General features: G+C 38.8%; 1 protein-coding gene across 1 annotated transcript in view; it reads left to right on the forward strand.

The window, feature by feature from the left end:
• The window catches only part of LOC147459879 (uncharacterized), a 51,442-nt gene extending 27,488 nt beyond the window's left edge, over positions 1–23,954 (forward strand). The window contains exon 2 of the mRNA XM_086509916.1: positions 23,682–23,954. Within this exon, the coding sequence (XP_086366042.1) occupies positions 23,682–23,843 (162 nt within the window). The 3' untranslated portion in view covers positions 23,844–23,954. The remainder of the gene's footprint in view (positions 1–23,681) is intronic.
• Positions 23,955–24,737: the final 783 nt, after the last annotated feature.

A 24,737-nucleotide genomic window follows, 5' to 3' on the forward strand; every position in this document is an offset into this window, starting at 1 on the left:
ACAAACAAAACGTATTCTGGTTTCACGGGATGTAGTGTTTGTGGAAGATTCTGTTCAGCCCTTGATGTCATGTACTAGAGACAATAATGTAAGATCACAGGACATTTATGACACTTTGTTGCAAATGTATAGCCTATGGGTGTTTCTAAAAATGTTATAGATCAGCCTATTTACTGATGCAGATGTACATGATGTACTTGATGAGGAAAGGGCTGAAAATGAGCAGGCTAGAGGTATGCTGAAATGGCTGGTGCACACTTTGCGTGATAGTAAATTGGATGCACCTTTGTCTAGTCGTACTTGTTCAGGCTCTCGTCATGTATCTTATGCATTAGATTGTTATGCTTTGGCTGTGTCTAGCTTACATGATGTTGAGGAGCCTCTCTCTTTTGATGAAGCACAGAATTCAAAAAATTGGATGGCTGCCATGTAATCAGAATATGATGCAGTTATAGAAAATGACACATGGACTTTATGTGATTTGCCTCCTAGCAAAAAGGCCATTGGTATGAAGTGGGTTTACAAGTTGAAAGGCAAGCCAGATGGTGAGATCGATCGCCATAAGGCTCGACTTGTTGCAAAGGGTTATGCACAACAAAAAGGCATAGATTATGAAGAGACTTTTTCTCCCACTTGTCGTATGACTACTGTGCGTTTTCTATGTGCATTGGCAGCTCATTTTGGTTGGGATGTACATTAATCAGACATTGTTATTGCTTTCTTGAATGGTGACATATTTGAGGAAGTTTATGTAACACAGCCTCGTGGTTTTGTCATAAATGGACAAGAGGACAAAGTGTGCAGATGTAAGAAGGCTTTGTATGGGTTGAAGCAATCTCCTCGTGCTTGGATTGAGAAATCTGACACTCATTTGGTCAAACGAGGCTTTCGTAACAGTCCAATAGAAAGCACATTGTATGTAAAGCGTGAGGGTGATGTACTTCTCATTGTGGTTCTTTATGTCGATGATTTGCTGATCATTGGACCAAATGAGAGACATATTGCTAAATTTAAGGCTGATTTGAATGCTACTTTCAAGATGAAAGATTTGGGGCTGTTGCATCGTTAGTTGCGTATACAGTTTAAGCAGCGTGATGGAGGTATTGCCTTGTGTCAGAAAAGTTACATAGAGACATTGCTATGTAAGTTTAGATTTGAGGATTGCAAACCTATTGCCACTCCCATGGAAATGGGTTTGAAGTTGATTCTACATGATGCTGGCGATCCTGTTGATGTCACTCTTTACAAACTACTGTTGGCTGCCTAATTTATGTATGCAACACGAGGCCCGATATTCAGTTTGTAGTCTCACAGGTCAGCAGATTTATGCATAGCCCAGGGTCTAAGCATTGACAGGTTGTCAAGAGGATTTTCCTCTACCTTAGTGGCACTTTACATCTTGGCTTGTTTTATCCCAAGGGGGGATCATTGCCGCCAGACTTACATGCTTTTTCGGACTCAGATTGGGCTGGTTGTTTTGACACGCAAGTGTCTACAAGTGGTTTTTGTTTCATGCTTGGCAGTTCATGTATATCGTGGTTGAGAAAGAAGCAACCTACTGTGGCCACTTTTAGTTGTGAGGCTGAGTACAGGGTAGTCTTCACAGCTACGATTGAGTGTGTATGGCTCAGACGCCTTATGGTTGATTTGGGTGTTGGACAGGACACTGCCAACACTATCTACACTGACAGTAAGAGCGCATTGGCAGTTGCGAGGAATTCAGTTTTTCATGCTCGCACAAAGCACATTGAGGTGCATTACCACTATGTCAGGGAGGGGCTCTCAGCAGGAGATATCAGCTTGGCTTATGTGCCAACACAGGACAAACTTGCAGCTCTTTTCACAAAGGCATTGTCTTGTGAGAAGCTGGAAGATTTCTGCAAAGATTTGGGCTTACTCCCCTTTGTGGACTGATCATGTCCTCAGGGCATGGCACTTCCCTTTACTCATGTGCCAACTCTCGTTCACCGCATCACTCCAGGGGGGATTTGTTACCATATACATGTGATAGTGATGTGTGTGAACACACTAGGACCGCCGGGGCATTTTTTCCCTCTTTAGGAGGTTTTTTCCCCCGAGCATTGTATATATGCCCATCACACTAGGGCTATCTATCTTTCCATTGCACACTAAGTAACACACTCTCTATTGTGTGCCTTGTTCTTCCTTCATCTTCTCCAAGTTGTGTGCATTTCTCTGCAGCCCTAGTTCCAACATTCTTTATCTCTCCTCTTAAGCATGAGGATGTAATCCTAGGGGAACCATGGTTTGATCGCATGGCTCCCAATGTTCAATTCCCTGAAAGGAAAATCTATTTTAGGTTCAGGAAAAAAGATATGTCATAGATGCTAAGGAAATGGGTAACACCATACCCATTTTACATAAGCAAGCTTTCAATAAGTCAATAAAGAGCTCTATTTTTGCATACATGATTTTTGTTAAAGATTCTCAAAATGAAACTAATGTTTTAGCAAAAGAAAATATACACACTCACAAGGAATTAGAGTTAATTATCCAATTTTCTCAAGGGGTTTCAAAATGTCTTTATTGACGACATCCCTTGTGAACTACCTCCTAAACGAGGCAATGATGACCATGCAATTGAACTTCTTCCAGAAAGTTCACCGCCTAATAAAACTCCTTATAGAGTTTCTCAAGCTCAACAAGAGGTGATTATGTGGCAAGTGCATGAGTTAGTTGAGAAGGGCATGGTTAGGCCTAGCTCATCTCCATTTTGCTCACCTGTTCTATTAGTGCAAAAGAAAGATGGCACATATCGTATGTGTGTTGACTACAGAGCACTAAATAGGATCACTATCAAGAATAGTTTTCCCGTTCCACGCGTAGAAGACCTATTTGATAAGCTACAAGAGTCCACCTACTTCAGTAGGATTGACCTAAAAAGTGGCTATCGTCAAATAACGATAGTTGATCAAAACATTGTAAAGACCGCATTTCGCACTATGTCTGGTCTTTACGAATATATTGTCATGTCTTTTGGCTTGACCAATGCACCAGCCACATTCAACCGCTTGATGGAGAAGCTATTCAGGCCTCACCAAACCTTTACTGGAGTGTTCTTTGATGATATTATTATCTACTCTAGTTCATTAGATAAACACAAGCAACACCTCCAGCTAATATTTTAAGTCTTAAGAGAGAATAAACTTTATGTTAATTGAACAAAAAGTGAATTTTTCTTGCAAGAGATTCAGTATTTAGGTCACATTACCTCTTAAGATGTCATTCAAATGGATCCATCAAAGTTAGAGGTAATACAAGGATGGCCTAAACCAAGGATTCTTCATGAAATAAGAAGCTTTATAGGTATGTGTACATACTATAGGCGCTTTATAGAAAAGTTCTCACAAATTGCAGGACCATTAAATGACCTAACAAAGAAAAACGTTAGGTGTACATGGTTTGCCAAGGAGAAAAATGCTTTCAAAAAGCTTAAAGAAAAGCTTATCTCTCAACCGGATATATCAAAATCATTTGAGGTCCAATGTGATACTTGTGGTTATTGCCTTGGGGTTGTTTTGCTCCAAGAAGGGCACGCCATAGCCTATGAAAGTCGAAGGCTCGACCCTATTGAGCAAGCTCATGTACTCACAATTCTACATGCCTTAGACTCATGGAAGCACTGTATATTGGGGACTCCTTTTATTCTGCAAATGGATCACCAAAGTCTTAAGTACTTCATGACACAAACCAAAGCTCTCCGACAAACAAATAAGGTGGGCAAATTTTCTTTTGCAATTTCATTTTCATATTGCTCACATTGCTGGCAAGCATAATCAACTAGCCGATGCACTCTCAAGATGGACAAGAGTGAATGCAGTTTCCATAGCAACTCACAATGATCTACCTTCTATGATAGATGAGTATGCTATTGATGCCAATTTTACAGATGTGATTTCAGTCCTTGCACTAGGGAGGAAAGAAAAGCCATTTACTTTACAAGATGGTTATCTTCTCTATGGCAATAGACTACGTGTTACTAACTTACTACGTGAGAAAGTAATGTATGAATCTCATGCTCCTCCTTATGTGGGGCATAGAGGGATTCAGTCTACCCTAAAGGGAATTGAAACATATTTCTATTGGCCTACCATGAAAGCAAACATACAAGAGTATGTTTCTAAATGTGTGGTATGCCAAAAGACGAAGTTTGATAGAGGGAAGCAACCTGGATTGCTTCAACCTTTGCCAATTTCTAATTCACTATGAGGGAGCATATCCATGGATTTTATCTTTGAATTGCCTAAGTTTATCCATGGGAATACGAGAATATGGACGATAGTAGACAAGTTCAGTAAACAAGCTCATTTTATACCTATCAAAAAGACTATCAAAGCCCATCAAATGGAAACCCTCTTCATTTCACAAATCTTCAAGTACCATGGCTTGCCAATGTCCATAGTGTTGGATAGAGATCCTAGAATGACTAGTAATTTTTGGAAGGGTCTCTTTGAGATTTTAGGAACAAGGCTAAATTTCTCTTTAGCCTATCACCCGCAAACGGATGGCCAAAGTGAAATAGCTAACCTAACAATCCTTGATCTACTAAAAGCCTATGTAACGGAAGTAGATCAAAGATCCCAATGGGAGAAGAACTTACCTTTAGTGAAGTATGCCTACAATAACTCTGTACATACTTCCACGGGAAAATCACCTTTTGAGGTAATTGAGGGAAGATAGAAAAGTCCCCTGCTACTTAAGGTACGAGGGAATCTTCGCTGCAGATGAGTATAGCCGAGACCTACAATAATCTTTTCAAAAGATTAAGGATGCTATTTGTATCTCATAGCAAAGGCAAAAGGCTGCTGCTGACAAGCACAAAAGAGTCCAAGCCTTTAAAGAAAATGATTGGCTCTTACTCAAATTTCCCAAGGCTCGATTAAGGCACACGATGGGCAAGAAACCTATGGAACACCAAAAGTACTATGCCAGATTAGAAAAAAGGTACTATGGTCCCTTCCACATTCTTAGGCCAATCAATGAGATGGCCTATCAACTCAAGTTGCCCAGCCATTGGCTCATACACAATGCTTTTCATGTGAGCCTACTAAAGCCTTACAAAGAAGATCCACCTCAAGAACCAACTATTGAAGACCCACCGGAGATCGGGGACCAAGTAGAGGTGCTATAGTCTGAGTCCATTCTCTGACATGAAGACAAGTACTAAGAGGCGGTAAGACTATCCGACGATATCTATTAAGTTTAAGAATTATCCTTTTGAAGATGCTAGATGGATGCAAGGCATACAAGTAAAGGATAACCTAAACCTTGTCAATGCTTACAATGCTTCCCTAGAGTAAGCAAATGTACAAATGTTTAAAATGAACAAAGTTTTTGTCTTATAAGACTCTATTTTTCTTTATTGTGGGAAGTAGTATGCATGCTTAGATCAAGTTTGCGGAGACGACGTCTCCCAAACAACAAGTAGAGCTTGTCACTCTACTATGGGAGATTGATAGGACTAATGTGCAGACATGCTTGCGGTAGCTTAGGTTCTCAAGTGCCAAATGGACTAGTCATCCATTCTGTAACGATGTCGTAGGGTAACATAGGGATCCTCTACCTCGCTAGAAAAAGGACTAATGAATAGGCTTTATCTTCTCTACTCCATAGTCGCGGACGACTATGATTTCAAGAGAGAGGTAATTTCTAATTCTCCTAAATAATTTTCTCACGTTAAACTAATCATTTAATATGGGGAAGTGCCAGGGGAGAAAAAGCTAGAATATTGGTTAAGCTGGCAGACTAGCCACAGTAGGGATCCAAAGGGGGAGCCATCTGCAAAAGAGAAAAGTGTAACAATGGGCTTAAAAGACCCTAAGGTTCAGCCCATTAAGACTTTCAAAATGCTAAGGTTCCAAAATTCAAAGTTTGTGTCCAAAGGTCAATTACTAGGAAAATTGGATGCTTAGTGTGTGTGCCAAAAAGTCTTCAAAGAGTCCTACTTACGAGAGGGTGAACCTTCGAAGTAGGGGATGAGAGAGAAACACACACACACACACTCAAAAGATTCCTTTACACAAGGGGAAAGAGGGACACATCTTACCTCCCTAGCCCAGATGCCCGCAAGGTGTACTCAAATCCTATTGGATGGCCATGGAGGTGGACAAATGGGAAGGCTAGAGTAAATCTAGTGTAATTAATTTAAAAACACTTAATAAAAGCAGCAATAGGAATTAAGCTCTCTAGAAGACTATTGAACAATCTCCCAAGGGGTCCAATGAGCATTCATCAGCCTAATGGCTTGCCTGATTCCTATTTTCTAGGAGACAAAGGGGTCCCATGAGAGTTTAGTTGCATTAATAAATTACCTAAAGCTCTCACAAAAGGGAAAAGGGGGACACATGTCAGAAGTCTATCACTTATGCTCTTGAAATTCCATTGGCTAATCTTGGAGAGGTCCAATAAGGTGTGAGCATGAGAAAATAGCAAGAGGGGTCAACCAAGAGATATAGGGGGGTGATTGTCTCAAGCCATTATGGCATACACACTCACACTAGTCCATGTGTGGAGTAAGAAGACTCTCTCTCTCCTTCTCAAGCTTTAATGGAAATCTTATCACCTACTCCAAGCTTGTGAGAAGGGAGGCCTACACCAACAACTCTTGGCTTTGTGATGCAAATCCAGCCAAGAGCCAAGCTTCAATGCATGCTCATATCCTCTACCATGCTAGTTACTAAGCTAAGCTATACTAATATGAGTGATTATGTGAGGTGATGTACATCTTTCTTGTAAGACTACTCCTTCTTCCTCTCAATCTACTCATACCCCGCTAGCTCTCACCATCTTCGAAGGTGTGTGAGGTCTTGGGTCTGAGACCATGAGGGAATTGATGTTGTGTTTTATAAGTGTTTTTCTTAGTGCTTGAAGTTTCCATCTTCATTGCACTAGCTAGTATTGAAGGAACACAAATAATTGTATTGCAAAATGTCTCTCTTGATGGGAGAAACCATAATATAAAGCCTTTTGGAGGGGGAACCGGCTCCATGTAAATCTGGTCCTCAACTGTTGTCAGTAGCTTAATTTCTCTCTCTTTTGATGTATTGTTCATGCTATCTAACTAGGTGTTATACTTTTTGTTGCTCTCTCCACCCAAGCACTCTTGTTATTTTCATTAGGAATCTATTCTAATGAAATGGTCACTTTGTTCATGCTATTTTCCGCTACACAAAAGTTACTAGGCCATTGAATGCTACATTGGTATCAGAGCACAAGGTTTCTCATTTCTTGCTCAAGAAGGGAGGTCCTCCAGCTAGCTATAAATGGTTGGTACTATTGATTGCATTTGAGTAAGTAGAACATGGATTTTTCAGACTTGCAGTGCGCCTGCCTTCGTGTCGATACCAGGGCTTCACCGTCGAGAGCTATGGTCTTAATAGTGGAGTCCTATGGGGCTTGCCTACAGTCTCTTAACCACTATTGAGCTATTAGAAGCTTGAGAGGAGCCGGTGCAGTTTTGGTGTTGAACGACCCTCTCTTCTATTCCTTGCAATTAATGGTATTTGATCCACGAGTACAATAGCTTGAGTGCTGTTTCTATAGGGGTAAAGAGTAGCAACTAGGGCTTGAAGTGCCAAAGTACACCTAAAAAGTTTACACCTAAAAGTAGTTAGATTGTCTGAAAATAGTAAAGAGAATGAAATGAATGTTGATAAGTTTGATTTTGCTAATGAGAAGGCTACTAATGATGCTCCTATGCTTGTTAACTACCTTGTTTCTAGGCTTCAACAAGCCATGGGCAGTCCATCCCTCCAAAGTGAAGTGCAAAGGCAGCTTCGTGCTCATGGGATTCTCCAAGCCCCCCACCATGACGAGAGAGTACCTAGGAAGCCTCCTTGTGAGACTCCAAAAAGAGGCCTCTCTCCGATTCGGGAAGAAGAAGAGGATCCATATGAAGGGCTTAGAAATTTGGTTCTTGATGACACATCTCCTTCTCAAAGGGATAACTCAAGATCCTCCACCGAAGGAACGAGAAAGAAGTGAGTCTCCTGCCACCTCAGTGGAGATGGCTCCACAAAGACGGCGGGCTAAACGCTCTTGATCACCTCCTAAACAAAGAAGATCATCGCACACTTCTCCACACCATAATTCAAAGAGGGATGACAAAAAACAAGAGAAGAAAAAGGCGAGAAACAGGAAAACCTCTTCTCCATCTTCTTCATCCTCTTCCTCTTATGAAAGTGATGGTGTAGACAAAGAATATCAAGGCAAGAAAAGGCAAGAAAGAGGTCACCCTCTTCTCCATCTTCCTCAAATTCTTCATTCTTTGAAGAAAGCGATGGTGAAACTTTTGAACCATTAAAAAGAAGAGGCCATAGGAAATCCTATGCCGCGTGGAAGAGGTCGTCCAAGCTCAACAAGTTCAAAGAGGGAGGAAAGAGCATCTCTTTCCTTACTTACGATGGCACCTTTGGTGCTACGGACAAAGTCTTGGCCTTTATCCAACAGTTCGATGCGGCGTTTGGAGATGAAGGCTTCACAAAGTCCTCTAAGCTACACCATGTAGCTATGCACTTTCAAAAGTCTGCAAGACAATGGTGGTCTAGCCTACGGGCCAATGGTGAAGCTCCACGAACATGGAAAGCTTTTAGAGCGTCCATTATGAAGCAGCTTTTGGCTATCGATGCCAAAGACGAAGTACTCACTGAATGGCGAAGTTTGAAGCTCTCTCCCTACAAATCCATTCACAAATATGTAGACAAGTTTTGGGACCTACAACTCAAAGCCACTATCTCTCTCTCTTGAAAATATTGTTCCATCATCCAATTCACTTTCAATTTTGCACTGTTTGTTTGTTTTTGTTCCTAGATTCATTTTAGCACTTAGGACTAGGCATAGTAGCAACCTTTACCATCAAATTGGACTGAAAAATCATGGAAAAAACTGTGGAAAACCATATTTTGGCAAGGTAGATCGTAAGTCTGAAAATTAGAAAATTTGATGGCTAGAGCTTAAAAGTTGATCAAAACCGAAAAAAATTGTGGATAAAAGGGATAACCAAACCCAAGAGAAGTATTTCGAAAATTTTCATACAGTGTTTGGTGAAGGAACATGAATTGCGATCCATGTACCTCTTTGACTATTTGAACTGAAATTGATACCATTGGGTTTAGAGTGATACCTGGTCACTGAATAGACAATTTTGAAGGAAAGGTCACATTGAAAACACACTCAAAATCAAGAAATTGGACAAAAGGCACAAAAATCTTGGAATTTGACCAAAATTTAGAGATTTTTAGCTTCTAGAGATCCAAATCCAAAAAGGGGTGAGAATTGGTCTCTACAGGGTTTAAGCATCTTGCTAACCAAATCTCATATGCCAAAATGCTATCAAACATGGATCGTGATCCATGTACCTTCTAACCTTCTGAGGTTAAGATTTGAGCAGTAGATAGCTGACAACAATTGGAACAACTTTTGCAAAGGGCACCATAGCAAAAATTACAAAAAAAGTTGACCACATCATCAAAAAACAGTAGCTAGTCAAAAACCACAAGGTAGAAGCAACATTTCCTTTGACTGATTTTTTTTCGAATCCAAAAATAAATGATGGAACATACTACATACACTGCAAGAAATCATTAAGCCAAATTTGGGGTTGAGATCTGATGGAACATAGATCGCGATCCATGTATATTTTCTAATTTTTGGGACAGAGACCATACAAACTTGTAGCAGAGACTAATACAACCAAAACATCCAAAAGCAAGGTAGTCAAAAAACTTCAAGAAGTAGGTCAAAATGGGGCAAAAGTATTTCAAGTCCAAAAACCACTAGAAAAACCTAGGGTTGAACTTTTGATGAGCTAAATTGATCCAAATCACATAGAAACCATGTAGCAGGCTTAGTGGACTAAGGGGAAGATATGTACCAAGTTTCGGTGAAATCTGACATAAAGGTACATGGATTGCGATCCATGCTTTTTTGTCACAAATTGAGCTCACACTTATAACATAGTGAGCACTAGTCCCTAGGAGTATATTGGTCTTTTTAAAACTCAATTTGGAGTTGTATAGTGGATTTTACAAGCAAAACAAGAATTTTTCCCAAAATTTTACCGCTTTTAGATTTTGACTAATAGAGCGGCTGTAAACTCACAGCAACCAAGTGGTTTTTGTATAGGTTGCAAGAGCTAGAATGTGCATCTCAAAGTGCTTTCAATTGGAGGATATAGATGCATCATAAAAGGTAATAGGTTAGGGTTTTGCAAAGTAGATTCTTGATGTATTTGTGCTAAAAAAGATTATACCAAAGTAGAAACCCTACTGCTAGAGACAAAGTTTGTCGTATTTCAACCAAAGAGAGTGTCAATCAAGAACCGTTGCCAACTTTAGACCCAATCTTGGAGGAAATAATATACCCTCCATGAACGAGAAAACCCACTTACAAGAGTATACAAGCCATAGGAGGAGGATCAGGTGTAGTAGATGATGCCTTCCAACAGTTCATGGACAAACACAAACAAAGAAAGCCCCTACTTAAAAAGTCAAGTCTTGTCATGGACAACAAGAAGCCATGAGGGGAGAGTGTTGAAATAGAGGACCAACTCACGCCAAACTGACCGGTCAACAAAAGCCATTTATTCATTTTTGCCTAGAGCCGGCAATTCATTAACTTGGACAAAATCTAATCTTATTGAAAAAGCTTTGTACTTAATGATAAACTAGATAGCTTAGTCCACCACATTTTTTAATAATTATCTCTTTCAAGCCAATACCCAATTTTAACCATGAGTATATAGGCCAAAAGATTGTAATTATGAGGGATCGGATAACTTTTGAGCTTACGTGGTGAAGAATACTCCTACACTTGTGGATTCACTACTCTTTGTACGAGTGAGCATTGTTAATGAAACGTCTTGTGTTGCTTCCACTCACTCTTGGAATCTTGTACATGTCTTGTGTGTTGTTTTTGAGTGTGTGTGTGTGTGTGCATGCGACGCAATGAGGGGTTTCAGCTCTAGGTTTCCTCATGTGTTTGTTTGCATTGTGAGTTGTAAATGGTGTTTTAAGTGAAACTATGCATGGACAGAGGTAAGTAGGTCCTAGGAGAAGCCAAACAACCCCTCATTCGTCATTTTTGGTGAAGGTAAAAGATGGCAACGGTCACGGTTTCTAACCTACCCCCGATGGTGATTATTGTAGTTTTGGTTGTTAGGAACCTATTGCTCATAGCTTGGAGATCCCTAATATCAAGTTTCATGTCATTTGGAGTTTGACACCGTAATGACCATTAAGTGAGAGATAGACCACATAGGAGACTTAGGCATTATCCCAATAGTTGCTTCCTGTCTTGCGAGGTTTAACTTTCTCCTCAATGCATTGGCGTTAGGACATTGCATTCAATGTTTCCATACACTATTCGGGTCAGCTATGAGAGATACCCCTCTCCGGGGGTCTATGCACAAAATATACAATTTACACCTTTATACAATTTTCAATATACATCAGAGTTGCAGAAGCATTTGCATGGGGGAGGAGTTCTGAACGCTCGATCAAGCATGGAGTTTAGGCCATGAACCGGACTGCATCTAGAGGTACCTATCGACTAGTGCTACCCCTGAATGGGTGTTATGAACGAAAGCGTACTCAAGAAAAATATAACATTGTGGAGGGTGAATATATGTGTACACCGCGGTTGCGGGAGAGAGAGAGAGAGAGAGAGAGAGAGAGAGAGAGAGAGAGAGAGAGAGAGTATAGTGGAGGGTGAAATAGAGTGCACGGAGATCTAAATGGAACAAAGAACCATGTAATAATGCAATGACAAAATTTGGGTATACCATAACATCAAAAAGTTTATGATAAAACAACTAGCAGAGCAATGGACCCTATGTAGGGATCAACCGGTCCACCCATCCACTTCTGCTCTACTATGGACAGAGAGAATTTCACTTTGCCGAGAGGGAGCCAAAACACCTCTAACCTACCTGAGCGAGACATAGGCTGAGGCCTCTTTGCCTCCCTCCATGAACCCAAGCTCTGAAAGGATCCCAAATACAACTAGGTGGTAGGGTATCAACACAACCATACCAGTTAGGCAACATGACTCTTTGATGCCCAACATCGGGTGTTTAGGCAAAGCAAAGGAAAAATCCCTGACGCGTTAGTCGTGTGTGGGACACATGTCTAACCTCACTCTTATTATATTGCAGACATAGCGAGAACCACGAATATAATTGTCAATCCATGGGACGAAGCTGACTCGCTTAGTGCATAGAGGCTACAAGAGGTTGTCAATCTCTTGGAAAATAACAAACAACTCGTATCTATCTCAAGCTACACTCAAATGACAGAAATCACCAAAAGCTAGTCGCTAATCGACAAACAAATCATAACTGCTACAATATTAAATGACATACAAATGTTACGAAACTTCTAGGATATGTTTATAAGACCTAAGCACACATGCTTATGGTCTCAAATCTCACTTTAGGTCAAGTGCAAAAATCACAATTATTAATAGTAGTGAGTTTTTGACCGAGTCGTTTTCGACCCAGAATGCATTTAAATGCTTAGCAATGATGTCCCAATACCCCGCCTATACTTATTGTATGATTTTTAAGCTTAAATTTCTACTTATGATGAAATTAAGTTGCAGGCCGAACATGACAAAAGCTACGGATTACCATGAAATGCTTACTTGAATGCGTAGAGCTCTTACCTATGGTTGTAACACAACGGACGGCACTGCAATGTGACAACCGGAAAGGGAGTAGCAAGCGCGAGAAGGAGAGAAGTGAGCACCGTTAGCTGACACTGTGTTTCATTATCCAAAAAACTTATAAAATACTTACAAAAATTGGCTTTTATACCTTAGCCAAGGTTTCTGTGGTCAAAACTAATAATCTGGGAGATCTAACTAAAGATAGGTTGATACAATTTGGAAGCTTGTAGCCCCGGCTCATCAATTACACTGTTTATCTGGAAAGTAGGAGTTACAACATTCCCGATTCATAAAAATAATAAGTGTTTTTACAATAAAAGCTTCGAAAAATGTTATCCGAGTTAGCTTGCTGCTAACATTCCCCCCTCCTCGACTATGTCATCCCTTGATACAGCTTCATGGACTGAAGTAGTCTTTGGGTTGACGGCGGCGGCTGGCGAGGCATTTTTTAAGCGCATGTAGGGCCTTTTCATATCTGACTCATCTTTCTTTGTCCGAGACTTGTAAAAACTGCACGGTGACTCTGTTTCTAAGTTCAATGGCTGAATAGCTAACAAACCTTGATGTAAGGTTGCTTATCACTGGCCCAAATATCTTCGTTGCCATGTGAAGAAACCTGTATAGAATGCCTCTTCAAATGGCAACATATATATTGCTAGATGGCAAAAACATACATCTGGCATAGAAGCCGTGGAGGACTTCTTCTGAAGGCTGTCCACTTAAATCATAACATAGAATCTTGTTGCCTTTGAGAAAAGACATCCATGGTGCTCCTGCTTGCTCAGGCTCATGAAAAGTTTGAATGCAGGTAAGCAGCATTCTGCAGATTTTATAAAGCATTGCACATGAGAGGTCAGGGAGGATCTTGAAGAATGTAATGGAACCCGTTCGGGTTTTCTCACCATGTATTCTTCTGTTGCTTGGTCCCTGCTCTGGTGATGGTAGTTGTGGGTAATTCAACCAAGTTGGCCTCTTCTTTTTCAGTGCATTGTATGCCTGCCATGTCCTTACCCTTGGTACATGACAAAATGTAGGGTTCTTTTGTAGGGATGCAGGTGCTCTTGTGAACATAATGAGGTATTTGGAGTTCTTGTTCAACCTGTTTTTTCTCCATTTTGGGTGGACATCATCTGAGCCTTCTGCTTGCATATCTTTGTAAAGTCTTTCTTTAACCTGTAGTAGCTCCACTTTTATCAATGGGTAGGGCAGTGATTGATGATGCCATTGAGCATTGATTTGGTTGGGAGTGAGCTGAGTTACATTTACTGAGTGGAGAACTCTCAACTCCCAATCCATTGTTGCTTTCTATTCAACATCTGCTTCTTGAACAATATGCTCTTTTAGTGCATCTTCCTCAGCTTTAGAAAGTTGGACCATTGGCACTTGCTCGGCTTCCATGATTGGTACTTGAAAATCTGATTCCCCTGCAAGCCCTTCTGACGGCTGTGTTTCCATATCAACAAAAGAGAGTGAGGGTATGTCAATGGTTGGTTATTCAAAGGTTCCTACTTCATCCTGGGTTTCTGTTTGTCCCTCTCTTAGTAGCTGATTGACTCTCTTTAATTCCTCTATTTCCTTGAGAAATTGCTCTTCTCTTTGGCCCCGCATCAATGCAAGGTCTTGTCTTTGTGATTTTTCGAGCTTCAACTCAAGTTCAAGGTCCTTGTTCCTCTTTTCTAAAGTCTTGTAGACTTCATCTGCTCCCTTGATCGAGGCTACACCTGGGTTTTCTCTTATCTGTCTTAGAAATGCTGCTTAATCATTGATCTACTGCTCGGAGTACTACAAAGAGGCATTAGCTACATCAAGGTGTACTTGGATCTTTTGTACTGACAGACTTGTGGTAAAAGTTCAATGGTTACTTCTGTCAGTTGTTGATCTTTGCTTTTGCATGCATTAGATAACTTTGTGAGGAGCTCTCCTAGCTCTTCCATCTCTTTAGACAAGTAAGTTGCCTTTGCTGTCTTCACTGAGCTTGGATCCAATTGGTATGGTGGCAACTCTTGTAGCTTTTCTTTTTGAGACACCCTTTTCTTTGCCTTTTAGGCAACTTGCATTTCTCCTGTTAAGTGAATACAGTGTCAAAGTTAGAAAATTCAGCGAGCGCCGCTCTAAAATGCCCCGATTCTTAGTTGTTGACAAATGATGTCCATTTTGCTTCAAATCAATTTTGGAGCATGCATAGATACATAAAAACATGTAGAGATCAAAATCATACAATTCAGGCAAAAATTCCAACTAAAAATAAATAATCGTGATTGTGTATAGCCGAGGATTTTTTCCAACTTTTTGCATTTTTGACATCATAGGCTTAAAACATATGGCATTTAGGTGCTCTGAGTGAAGTGTGGACTCATTTGAGTGCACTGGGTGGAAATGGTGTCAGATTTAGTCTTTCCAACTCTAAAATAATAGATACAAAGAGATTTTGCATTTCTAAGATCCAAACTTGCTCAAACTTGATTAGTGGCCTTGGGACATCATGTTCTTTGGTCCCATAGGTTAAAATTGTAAATTGTACCCATTTTGGTAAAAAAGTAAATAATCATGATTATTATTAACTTTTTCATCAAATTGTACATTTTTGTTGCAACTTAGTTCTAGGCGTGATGTAGAATCCGTGTGAGATATGGAGTGATTTGGATCAAAAAATGTGACAAATAACTCAAAAATTGGATTGAAAAGACTTTGGTGCGTTTTTTGACAATTTCAAAGTTTTTCTTGATCATTTGGCTCATATTGGACTCCAATATGGCATGTAATAGATGTGTACAAGTGATAGATGAAGTGAAGAGATCAATTTCAAGCCAAAAAAGCCCAAAAGTAAATAAACACGATTATTTATAGGAGTTACTTTTTTTGTAGGAATTAACAATTTGATGACTTAAACATATTTAATACATCAAAAACAAGTCCTAAAATAAATTTGGTAAAGTTTGGTCATGTCGACATCAATTCGACTTCTCCGCTACATAGTCATGATGTTACCCATCCAGTTTTGGCCCAATCGGAGTTAGTTTGACTTCATATGTCAAATTTGACGCTTTGTAGCCTTCGAGCTGTTTTTTGCTGTTTGAGAGCTTGCCTTGACTGTTTCCATGAAACCATATAGGTACATTGTGTATAGACCCAGTCTATAAGCTGCCTCTGGAGTCAAAAACCAATTTTGGCATATGGAAAAAACCTAGATTTTTTTTTTTTTACACCTCCACTGACCCCAACCAAATGGTCATCTAGTGATATGAAAGTGTTCTATTATATAGGGACATGCTACAATTCAAGTCTCGTCCAATTCAATTGAGCTGACAGGCCGCTATGGTCAATTTTTTGTCGTAGGACTTTGTGCATAGTTGGGTTTCTAGGGTTTTTTTAAAGCTTAGACTTGCTACCGTAGACTTGCTACAGGACGACTGTAGACTCCGAAAATCGTGCACAAAAAAGGAAAAAAGCTCTCTCTTTCAAGAACGACTAGTAAAAATGAGGTGATTTTGGGCTACCTTGGATATCTATACTCGGACTTCCCAAACTATTTTTTCTCAAATTCTCCTATTAGTCCTACTAGGCCTTGAAATCTATGTTAGACTCAAAAATTTCTTCAATCTGATTCCATTAGCTCATTCTGCAAGAATTTGCGAAAGTAGGCCTTGACGGCCTATTTTAGGCTTCCCACTTCCATCTGTCGATTCGATTGAAATTTTTCGTGCCTCTTCGCTTTGTCCTTCTGATCATCAACGTATCTTCAATTTCTTCATCTAAGCTCATTTGTTATTTATTATTAATTTTGATCTGTGTATTAAAAAATCAAAGAAAATAATAAAATACGCTAAAATCAAAGTGAAAAATCAATAATTAAGAAAATCCACTGAGAAATATTGCTTTATTGTTTTTTGGTGTATTTCTCTATTTTTAAGTCCAAATATAGAGAAAAATGATGAAAATAACAAAAAAGGTCATTTTTAAAAGATTCTCTGATAGTATATAAACTATTTACACTCATCGGGGAGATGTTATCAGTTAAATTTTTTATGTTCATGATTTTGTAAGGGCATTATTATGAAATTTTACAAAAAATCACACGTTCACATCCAACGTTAACTCACATACCATTTTTTGAGCTCTCATTGTAAAAACATTTATTACTTTGATAAATCGAGAATGTTGTAACTCCTATTTTTTGGATAAACCTTGTAATTGATGAGCCGGGGCCACAAGCTTCCAAATTGTATCAACCTGTCTTTGCCTATCTTTGCCTATCAAATTGTATCAACCTGTCTTTGCCTATCTCTAGTTAAAGCTCCCAGATTATTAGTTTTCACCACCAAAAACCTTCGCTAACGTAGAAAAGCCAATTTTTGTTAGTTATTTTTAAGTTTTGGATAATGAAATACACAGTGTGAGCTAATGGCACTCACTTCTCTCCTTCTCGCGCTTCCTACTCCCTCCCCAGTTGTCACATTGCAGTCGCGTCTGTTGCGTTGCAATTGCATGTAAGAGCTCTACGCATTGACCTAAGCATTTCATAGTATTTCGTAGCTTTCGGCGTCCCCACGATCCGTGGCCTAATCTCATCATAAGTAGGAATTTACACTTCAAAATAAAAAACTAAGTATAGGCAGGGTATTGGGGCATCATTGTTAAGCATTTAGATGCATTCTAAGTCGAAAACAACTAGGTCAAAAATCCACTACTGTTAATAATCGTGATTTTTTCACTTGAACTAAAGTGGCATTTGAGTCCACAAGCATGTGTACTTAGGTCTTATAAACATTTCCTACAAGTTTTGTTACGTTTGGATGTCATTTGATGCTGTAACGGATGTGATTTCTTTGCCGATGAGCGATTAGCTTTTGGTGATTTCAGCCACTTGAGTGTAGCTTGATTTAGATACGAGTTGTTTGTTTTTTTTAAAGAGATTGACAACCTCTTGTAGCCTCTACATTAGCCAATTCAGCTTCATCCCGTGGATTGACAATTTAATCGTGGTTCTCGCTACGTCTGCAATAAGATAGGAGTGAAGTTAGACACTCGTCCCACATTTGGTGCTGCTTTCGGGGATCGAAGAGACCTAAACTAGGGAAAAAGATGAGCGTCTTGTGAAGTTATCCTTTAACTTTCTTGAGGATCTCGTAGAGTAAAAACTTTCTTATAGAAACCGTATAGCTTAAGATTGTCGTCTTTTGCTGTGTAGAGGTAGCTTGTAAGTAATCTTGCTTGTTGAGTGCCTTTAGGATTGTAGGATTGTAGAACTAGATTAGGATTTTGAGAATGATTGATAGACGAGACAAGTTTTAAGATCAATACTCAAAAAACCATAAAAAATAAGAAAACGAGTGTTTGTGGACACTTTCCACAACCCCATTGCAATAGAACTTAGGAGTAGGGTAAGTAGAATCCGAAGTGGATTTCAGAACATTGCTCTCTCTGAAAGAATCAATTGTGAGTTGTTATTTGAAGTTGTAGAATTTCAGGTCTACGGCTAGAAAAGACTCCAAACAACTCAATTCGATTGGAGAGTATGCTTAAAAGTTGCATGAACTAGTGGGTAAGCTCAAGGACACATTGAGGTAAAAATTTCAAGAGTTTGAAAAAACTCAGATTGTTTACTTTTTCTTGAGATTTTAGGCCAAATTAAGTTTTGACTTGATTCATAAGCTTAAAATAGCTTTGAAAAGACTGTCTAGTAAAAAAGTACAAAAAAATGTTCATTTTAGGCCTAAAATAAATAACCGTGATTATTTACTTTCATCTCAAAATTGACCAAGCTTGATACCAGTGACTCATTGCATGTGTACAAAAAACTTTTGTAAAGGACCATAGAATTTGGATCATCAAATTGACAAAAAACTGGGTAAAAACTAAAGTGTCTTGTACAGAGATAGCCAAAACGCTATCCATCTTGCGAAGAACTCAGCCTTACATTCAAGGACAAAGCATCTTAGGACTGTTTGTTGGTAAAAGATTTTCCCAGGGCGCCAGAACTATCGGTTTGGAGTCATCAAATTGAACCTGAGTTCAAATTTTCCAAACTTATTCTATACATATTTGTTTCTACTCCTTTCGATTCGGAAATATGTTGTTATAACAATCCCTAAACAGGTAGGTTGGTAGATCTACTGAACCCTTATCTTTGATCTTGAAGATATAGATGATCTTCATGGCCATTAGTTGTCATGATTTGGCATGCGAAGTCCATAGAAGATCTTTGACGTTTCTATCCTCCCAACAATAGACTCCGATCCTAGGATTATTCGTACTAAGCCGTTTCAAAGGCTTCAGATCAGCTTGATCGTATCCCTCGAATTCTAAATTTGGTGGTCCTTCTTTAGCTACCATATCAAGAATTATAGTGTTTACTTCTAACCCCCATTTGTTTATGACGTCAGGGTTTTCAACTTGTAAATACTGAGTTTTGTTTCTATTCATATACATTTTTCCTTGTTTGTTTGCCCTGATTTCCTCTTCGAACTCAATACCATGGTCATCAATGTGAATAGCATACTCTTCATTAGGATCCAGGTAAACCTGAGCTCCATGACGATTAGTTTTATAAAAAGAGAGTATATGCTTATAGCACATTGTCGTTCCGATTTTCGAGTGAGTCAAGAAGGACGACATTTTAGATGTTGAATCTGAAAAAATGTCTGAGACTTCTTCAAGGATAGTGTGCAAGGGATTGCCTTGATTCACACTTTCTCCGGTGGATACTCTACTAGAGGTTTCTCCAAATATGCCTTGATTTCCTAGTACATGAACAGATCTAAGGTTCATAAAGACTTGTGAAGCCCTGGATAGAGTACTTACCGTTGGATTGACTTGTTCTCAATTTTTTCCACTGGTGTGAGTGCAACTTCCGTCAAGCTACCGATTCCTTGTTTGCAACCTGATTCCTGTACCAATTTTGATCAAGTTAGCTATTCTTTTGTAAAGATTGTATAGTTTTTGCTACTATATAGCAGTAGTAAATAATGGCGATTATTTACTTTTGTCAGTTCTTTGCACTTTTTGGCTTGATTTGAAAGTATACAACCTGTTAAGATCCCTGGACAAGTTTCACTAAGTTTGGACAAAATCTCCTCAAGTTTAGCAACTATTTTGTGTTCCCAAACTTTGATTTGAAGAATCTAGCTTAAGTCTCACTTTTGTGATCCAAATTATACCAAAATTGATTTATGTGGTCTACTTGATATGCTTGACCTTTTGGTATCCTCAAATGTGCAAGAGTTTTAATTTTTGAAGCAGATATCAATAATCATGATTATTTACTCCAGCTATGTGTTTGCAAGTTTTTGTCCCAATCTTGACACAGATCTGTTAAGTATCTGAACTTAAGCACCCTAGCCAAGTTTCATCAAGTTTGGACAATTTTTGATTTAAATGGTCATCAATTTTGTATCTGCAGACTGACTTTGCAAATTTGGTTACAATTTTCAATACAATGATCCAAATCTTACCAAATTTGTTTGTGGGCTTATTATAACATGGTAAAGCTAGTGGTATGCTAACTTGGTCAGAAAAGTTAAAAAATGGAGCAGATGTAAATAATCACGACTATTTACTTCTGGTAAATTTTTGCATCTTTTTTGGTAAACTAAGCATATACATATATCTATCACATCAATAACTTTGTTATGATGACTCCTGAGGAGGTGGAACAAACCAAATACCATGGATACTCCATAAGGGATTGGATATTGGGCCAAGGACTAGAAACTATTCCAAGAGATGAACACCCTGAGAGATCTTCTGAGAGTAATGTTAAGAAATCAGAAACCACCTCATCATGAAGAAAACCGGGTGACACTAAAGCCAATCTAGGGCTACATGAGTCACTATTTCCAACACACTGGTTTGAAGGACTCAGAACGGGACTAACTGCTAGGAGACCGGGAGTTGAACCAAATACACATGTCAGACCAGCTGTTTTTAAAAAATGGGTTAGAAAAGACAGTGGATCTAGGGATCCTTATGACCACTTAGCAAGCTTTAAGCAAGTGTTAAGAGCAGAACGCATTTTTGATTTCCATATTCAATTCGAGGGGTTTGGAATGACCTTAGAAGGAAAAGCATTGACATTGTTCCAAAAACATTCCACCAAGGTCAATCATGGACTTGAACACATTAGCTCAAGGATTTGTAGTTGCTTGTTCGAAAACGGAGATCAAACACAATACGCTAGCTCAAATCTACAACTTTAAAGAGAAACAAGGTGACTCGGTTAGGGATTGTGCTATTTAAATGAAACAATGCATTGCCAAATGCCCAGAGCTAGAGATACCTGCAGAAGAATGACTAGTATCATTGTATCTAGAGGGAATGCTAGACAAAGAACTTCATGCTATACTGTATAGAAAGAAGTATACAACCCTAGAAGAGTGTGTGTCAGATGCTATTGACTTAGGAGACAATTGTGATATTTTCAATGAAGAAGATGTTCCCAAGGATAACCAAAGCAAGAAAACAACATCCACCAAACCAGCACAAGTGGGAACGGCTGTTGCAGCACCGCTTTCAGCCATAGAAGACATGCTCAAAAGGATGAATGACATGATGAATAACATACAAAAAGCATCTATGAGAGGACTAGTGCAAGGGATATCTCAACAGGGACAACCAATTAGGCCGCAAAAATAGTGTGCAATTGAGGGTAAATGGACCAACCGTGAGACCAATGAGTGCTATTACCGACCAAAGTATGATAAGAATGTTCAATATGTGCCTATGACGCCACAAGGACAACCCATGTACAGATATCAGTCTAATATGGCCCTAGCTTAAAGACCATCGACCGATGTTGGGCCAACAACCTCCATATCTGGGACAAAATGCAGTGCCTGTAAAGTACATGCATCCAGAGGGAGTCATAGATGAACAAACACTAGCGCCTGTTACCCCCTATGCTAAGCCTAGTCCATCTACAGTAATGGTAGAAGGAGATTGGTATAATTCACACCTACCACCAATGGAAGAACCTCTGACTTATACTCTAAGAGAGCTTGCACCAAAATATTATGTAGCTATTCAAGGTGTTAGACCTCCTATGGTAAGATCCATAATTAAGCCAAGAACTAGGAACTGTCATAATTGTGGTGCATATGTGTAAGGTCTCTACTTTCAAATTGCACACATGTTCTATTACGCATTTGCATTTTTTTGAACCATCACTCCTTATTTAAGATATTCGAGTTCAAATTATGAATCGTAGGTTGAGAAAACCTAGAAATTAAAATTTACGCTACAAAATTCTGACATGTTTAGCCATATGAATCACTAACTAACTTATTGTAAGACTTAGTTACTGATTGTAGAATTTTCTTTTACTACTGTAAAGTTAATATAAGACTGTAAAGTTTAACTTAAAAATGTAAAGTAAATTATCATTAAGGAAATAAATAAAATAATTATAAAGACAAAAGAATACACAGGGATGACAATTGAAGGCACATGGACTCACCTGAACTCACATAGGAGGGGACAAAGTGGGACACACTGTCACATGAAAAGGAGAGGCTAGTCTTAACTAATAATAATGAGGGGGGCCTCTGTGGCCTTATCTTTTGATGATAATGACAAAGTAGTCAAGCTCATGGGTACCACAAGGGTACCAAAAACACGGGTATGATTTTTGGGGGAATTTTTTTAAAAATTTTGTTTTGGAAAAAAAAAGTTGGACGTTTTCTTTTCTGCTATAAATAAAGTATCCATGCTCACACTTTAAACATAGACATTGTTTCTATAGCGCTCACGAAGTGCTGCCACTTCTCTTAGAGAGAAGACGTCCACAAACCACTAAGAGAGCAAAAACTCTGGTGGACTAATAAGGTGTGTATTAATTGAGCATTCAATTAGTTTTAAGAAGGATATGTGTGTATGTGTGCTATCTCCTACTTTAATCTCTCTAATAGATTAGTAAGATTCAATTAGATATGTGTGTGTGTGCTATCTATTACTCTAATCTTCTAATAGATTAGTAAGATTCAATTAGCTTTAAGAAGGATATGTGTGTGTGTGTGTTATCTTTTACTCTAATCTCTCTAATAGATTGGTGAGATTCAATTAGCTTTAGAAAAGTATGTGTGTGTGATCTCTTTTACTCTAATCTTTCTAATGGATAGTAAGATTCAATTAACTTTAGAAAAGATGTGTGTGTATGTTTTCTCTTACTCTAATCTCTCTAAGTATACCTACTCTCTCTAGTTAGTACATCTTCACTATTAATTTATATATTGTTAATTGAAAGTTAATACATAAGAGAACTCATCATATTCTTATTATACATGATGAAATTCTCATTCACCAATGTTATTGTCAATTAGGTTAAATAGAATTTTGAATAATACTAAAAATTGATTTAGTTGAAGTAAAGAATTGAAGTTAGAATTGGATTAGAAATGTCATGCATAAAAGTAATGCATTCCTAAACTTTCACTCATAATTTACACACTTAATTTTTGATTAATTAAGATTAGAATATTTGATGTATAGAAATTAGATGTAGAACAACAACACTAAGTGTGATCGGAGTTGGCGAGGGTTCAAATTACAGACTCTCTTTGAAAACAAGGAGACTACTAGGGAAATTGACCAATTTAAAGTTCTAAGTGTATAACATAAGTGTAGTACAAAAAAATGGCTCCAAAGCGTGCTCGAACCCAAGGCGCTAATGATCATGAAGCTGGTACAAGTAACGGTGGAATCCCTGCGGAAAATGCTATCTGTCCGCCAATCGGACCAATCAAAGCTATGGTACAGGTTAGTATTGCAGTTTCAAGTTATGCATCATTGCATATGCGAGACCATAGGAATATATTATTTACCTTATGAAAAGAAAACACGGACCGAAACCACGAGGCTTAACCCCAAGAAACTCGTCATATGTTTGACAAGTAGGAAAGATTGTCCGGTTAAACTGGTTGCTATAAGAAACAATGTTTGTCCAAAACCTTTGGTATGGTTTTTCTCAAGTCTCTTTACTTATTAAGGTTGGTATTATGTGGCAGTTGTCGAGGCATGAGATGACGCCCAGGATGACACCGCTGATGCTGTGGTGGGAGTACACCCAGATTAGCCCAGCTGGATACTGCGGTTTTGTTTTGCCGTGGCGTGAGGATGACGCCCAGATTGGCACCATTGTTGCTGTGATGAGAGTACGTCCAGATTAGCACAACGAATACTTGTCGAGCGGTATGGGACGCTCATGAGGACAAGGGTTTTTATAAATAATGTATATACCGATCGGACATAATAGCGTCAGTAGAGATTCTTGAGTGAACCTAATCCAAGGGTTGTTGGTTTAAAATTGGACGACTTCTTGTTTGACTATTGTTTGTAATACTGTTTGAAGGGTTGTTTTAACAAACCAGTATCATAAATAAAGTAAAGGAACATGTATGTTTAAACAGTGTGGTAGTAATTAAATAACAAAAGAATGGTGAGTGTGGTGTGGAAAGTGGGAGAATGATACCCCGACGATATCATTCTATGGACGGGTGGACCCCATGAGTCGGGTGACTTTCCAACGCTAGAATTTTTTTTATTAGTCATAAATCTTAAAAGAGACAAACCTTGGCGGCTGTGCTTCTAAAACATGGAAAAAAAAGCGCACATGTTGGCCACTCTAAGATTTATACTTTTAGGTATAATTGATTATAGATAGTTTTTAGATAGGGTTATGGTGGTCATGCTCCGCCATAGCGAGATAGGACAAATCCTTCACTAACGGTTCATGCCCGTGGCCACGTAGTAGCTAAGGCAATGTCCGTTGGTTTTTCTTTCTCAGGATTGGAGACCTATCAAAGGTACTCCGCTCCTCTCAAAAAGGGGTAGGGACCTCACACTGGTATCAGAGCCTAGGTTAAAGCTTGGGGAGATTTTTAGATTGATTTTGGATATTGAAGGATGCGAATGTTTGAAATAATAGAAGAACCTAAAAAGATTGTTTTGAGTTTTTATATTGTATTGAAAACTGAACTTTCCTGGTACAGGAAAATGTTCATTCAGCCTACCAGAAATTCCACGTGTTCACCATCATGTTTGAAAATGCATGCCAATCACCA

This window comes from Adiantum capillus-veneris, chromosome 4, assembly GCF_014529385.1.
Source record: "Adiantum capillus-veneris isolate H3 chromosome 4, ASM1452938v2, whole genome shotgun sequence".
NCBI classification, from domain to species: Eukaryota; Viridiplantae; Streptophyta; class Polypodiopsida; order Polypodiales; family Pteridaceae; genus Adiantum; species Adiantum capillus-veneris.